At 43.7% G+C, this 2,827-nt stretch overlaps 1 protein-coding gene across 1 annotated transcript; it reads left to right on the top strand.

The window, feature by feature from the left end:
• Window positions 1-90: 90 nt before the first annotated feature.
• On the top strand, window positions 91-1,792 carry LOC123177008 (protein IN2-1 homolog B-like). The gene is made up of 7 exons (XM_044590988.1): window positions 91-208; window positions 293-391; window positions 466-577; window positions 698-774; window positions 899-1,006; window positions 1,112-1,192; window positions 1,275-1,792. Exons 1-7 carry the CDS (start codon window positions 107-109, stop codon window positions 1,281-1,283), a joined length of 588 nt encoding a protein of 195 aa, XP_044446923.1. The 5' UTR covers window positions 91-106; the 3' UTR covers window positions 1,284-1,792.
• The last annotated feature ends 1,035 nt before the right edge of the window (window positions 1,793-2,827 follow it).

The raw sequence follows: 2,827 nt of genomic DNA, 5'->3' as shown, positions 1-2,827 counted from the left end.
GTGTAAAAAGCGCTCTTATATAATGGGACGGAGGGAGTAACAAGCAGGCACTAGTGGGAGTGTTTTTTTTTTCTTCCCTTTTGAGTGGACTTTCCTTCCTTCTCATATGATTCATGTGCAGGGCTTGCAGGGCAAGATCAAGATAGTCGCGCTAGATCTCGTGGACAGGCCAGCCTGGTACAAGGACAAGGTCTACCCAGAGAACAAGGTAGTATATATGATTCTTGCAGATTTGTGACATCGTATTTATCATTCCTCTTCATGCACACATCTCTTTATGTTGGACATACAGGTACCTGCCCTGGAGCTCAACAAGCAAGTGAAAGGAGAGAGCCTGAATCTGCTCAAGTACATCGACGACAATTTCGATGGCCCAGAGTTGCTCCCTCATGTAAGAGACAAATACACATGTTCGTTGTTTTCAGTGGAACTGAAGTTTGCATTCCTGATGTACTGAACCACCAGGATTCTGCAAAGAAGATGTTTGCCGAGGAACTGCTTGCGTACAGCGACAGTTTCAACGCCAGTGCTTTCTTTTCATGCCTACGCTCCATGGGAGATGTGACCGACGAAGCTGGTAAACAAACACAGCAGAACAGTACACTACTTACAACATGTTTCTTTGTTTGAGACGTTCTATATTGAAAGGCTGCATGCAGTTTGTGCTCACATTTCACCTTGTTTCATCTATGATTAGTTGCCGCTGTTGATAAAATAGAAGCTGCCCTAGGGAAGTTCAGCGATGGCCCATTCTTCCTTGGCCAGTTCAGTCTGGTATGTGTACGTCACTACATCAGGGTTCCCTTTCCTCTTGTCCATGGCCAAACTTCAGAAAAGATTTCAGAAGAATTGTGTTTTTGAAATACATGGTTTTTCCTGTGATATATATTCTTTCTAGGTTGACATTGCATATGTGCCATTCATCGAAAGGCTTCAGATATCCTATTCTGGCATCAAGAACTACGATATCGTTGGGGGCAGACCCAACCTTGGCAGATTCATCGAGGTATGTTCTGGATAATGCTAGATGGGATATAATTTACTTCATATATCCTACTCTGAGGTGTTATCAGTGGGTTAGCTAGTTATATTCCAATGTTGAATGCTGCAGGAAGTCAACAAGATCAACGCATATACACAAACCAAACTGGACACACAAGTTACACTTGACATAATAAAAGAGAAGTTCGGAGTACGTTATCTTCCAATTTTTTAGCCTTGGATCATGCCACCTTCCAACCCCAACCACACTTACCCTTTGACTTGACTTTTAGGTTCCTTAAAGATTGTGGTGGGCAAGGAACTACGACCAGGACACTGCTGCAGAATTTTATGAAGCAGAGGAAGACCCAGGAGTGTTTTCGCTCGTTGAATGTTGTGCGGTGCCATGCTGTTAGAGAACAAATATATAAACAGGATCATACTGTAATCTTTCCTTGCAAGTGCTAGTGATATCTTTGCATAACTGAAATTGTATATCACCTGTAGATCGTAAGGGAATTGTGTAATCCCTAATGTTTCTCCATTGCGCTATAAATTCTGTAGCCTTGCCGGTTGCAATCGTGTACGGTATTCCCCAAAATTCTCTCCTCCTACCAATATCTCTTTCACGGTATCAGATTAGATCTCAATCCTATAAAGCTTCCTTCGCTGCCACCGTGACAACTGAGAGCTCGAGCTCCTCCTTTGCCTCTCTCGGCAGACACATTACAAATTAATTCTCACATAACAAGGACCCCGTTGTGGTTAGTGGTCCACAAGATAGATCTTTATAGGTATACCTAGACATATCACTTCCAGTAGCTAATGATAGTTGGGACAGCGAAGACAAGTCCGTATAGGAAGCGTAATATTATCGGAAAGAGTGCGATTCGTAAGCAATCACTAGTAGAAAAAGGGGCTTTTACCCCGGTTGGTAAGGGCCTTTTGTCCCGGTTTTCGAACCGGGACTAAAGGGTCGTTATTAAAGCCCTAACTCTTTAGTCCCGGTTCTTACACGAACCGGGACAGAAGGTCCTCCACGTGGCTGCTGCTGCCAGCCCAGGCAGGGGAGCCTTTGGTCCCGGTTGGTTCCACCAACCGGGACCAATAGGCAGGGCCTTTTGTCCCGGTTGGTGTCACCAACCGGGACCAATAGGCATCCACGCGTCAGCATTTCAGGGGCTGCGGTTTTTGTTTTTTGTTTTGAAGGGGGGGGCGGGGGTTTGGGGGGTTAATTTAGGTGTTTCATATATTGTGTTAGCTAACTAATTAATAGAGAGAAGTGTCCTCTCTTATCTCCATACTTGGTCGACGCTACGTACTATATACGTATGGAGAGGACTAGACACGCTAGCTAGTAAGCAAATGAAGAAAACAGAAGATCGTCATGAACATATGCATACGGAGAGAAGTGATATCGACCACCTCTCCTTCCCCGAGATATTGGTCGAACAACAAGTTCTCGTATATCTATCTGACACTACCGGCTACATATATACAATAATTATCTCTTACAATATAATCTCCTAATTAAATTGTAAGAACACAGGGTCCACATAGTATTCTCCGTTTTCAGCGATCACGCGGTCAAGGAAGAATGCCGCCAATTCCTCTTGAATTGCTCGCATACGATCTTCTGCTAGGAGTTCATCCCGCATCCGAAAAATCTAATTTGAAGAAGGGGGTCAATACATATATATATGAATAAATGAAACTCGACACAAATGATGGTAATAAAATAAAATTGTGAATATTACTGCTTACGCACATCATATTGTTCGTCAGAGTAGCCCCTCTCACAGGTCCTGTGGCGGATAGACTCGCAAACATAGTATCCACAGAAATC

This window comes from Triticum aestivum, unplaced genomic scaffold (assembly GCF_018294505.1).
Source record: "Triticum aestivum cultivar Chinese Spring unplaced genomic scaffold, IWGSC CS RefSeq v2.1 scaffold6756, whole genome shotgun sequence".
NCBI lineage: Eukaryota > Viridiplantae > Streptophyta > Magnoliopsida > Poales > Poaceae > Triticum > Triticum aestivum.
This window is presented reverse-complemented; position numbering and strand designations above follow the sequence as displayed.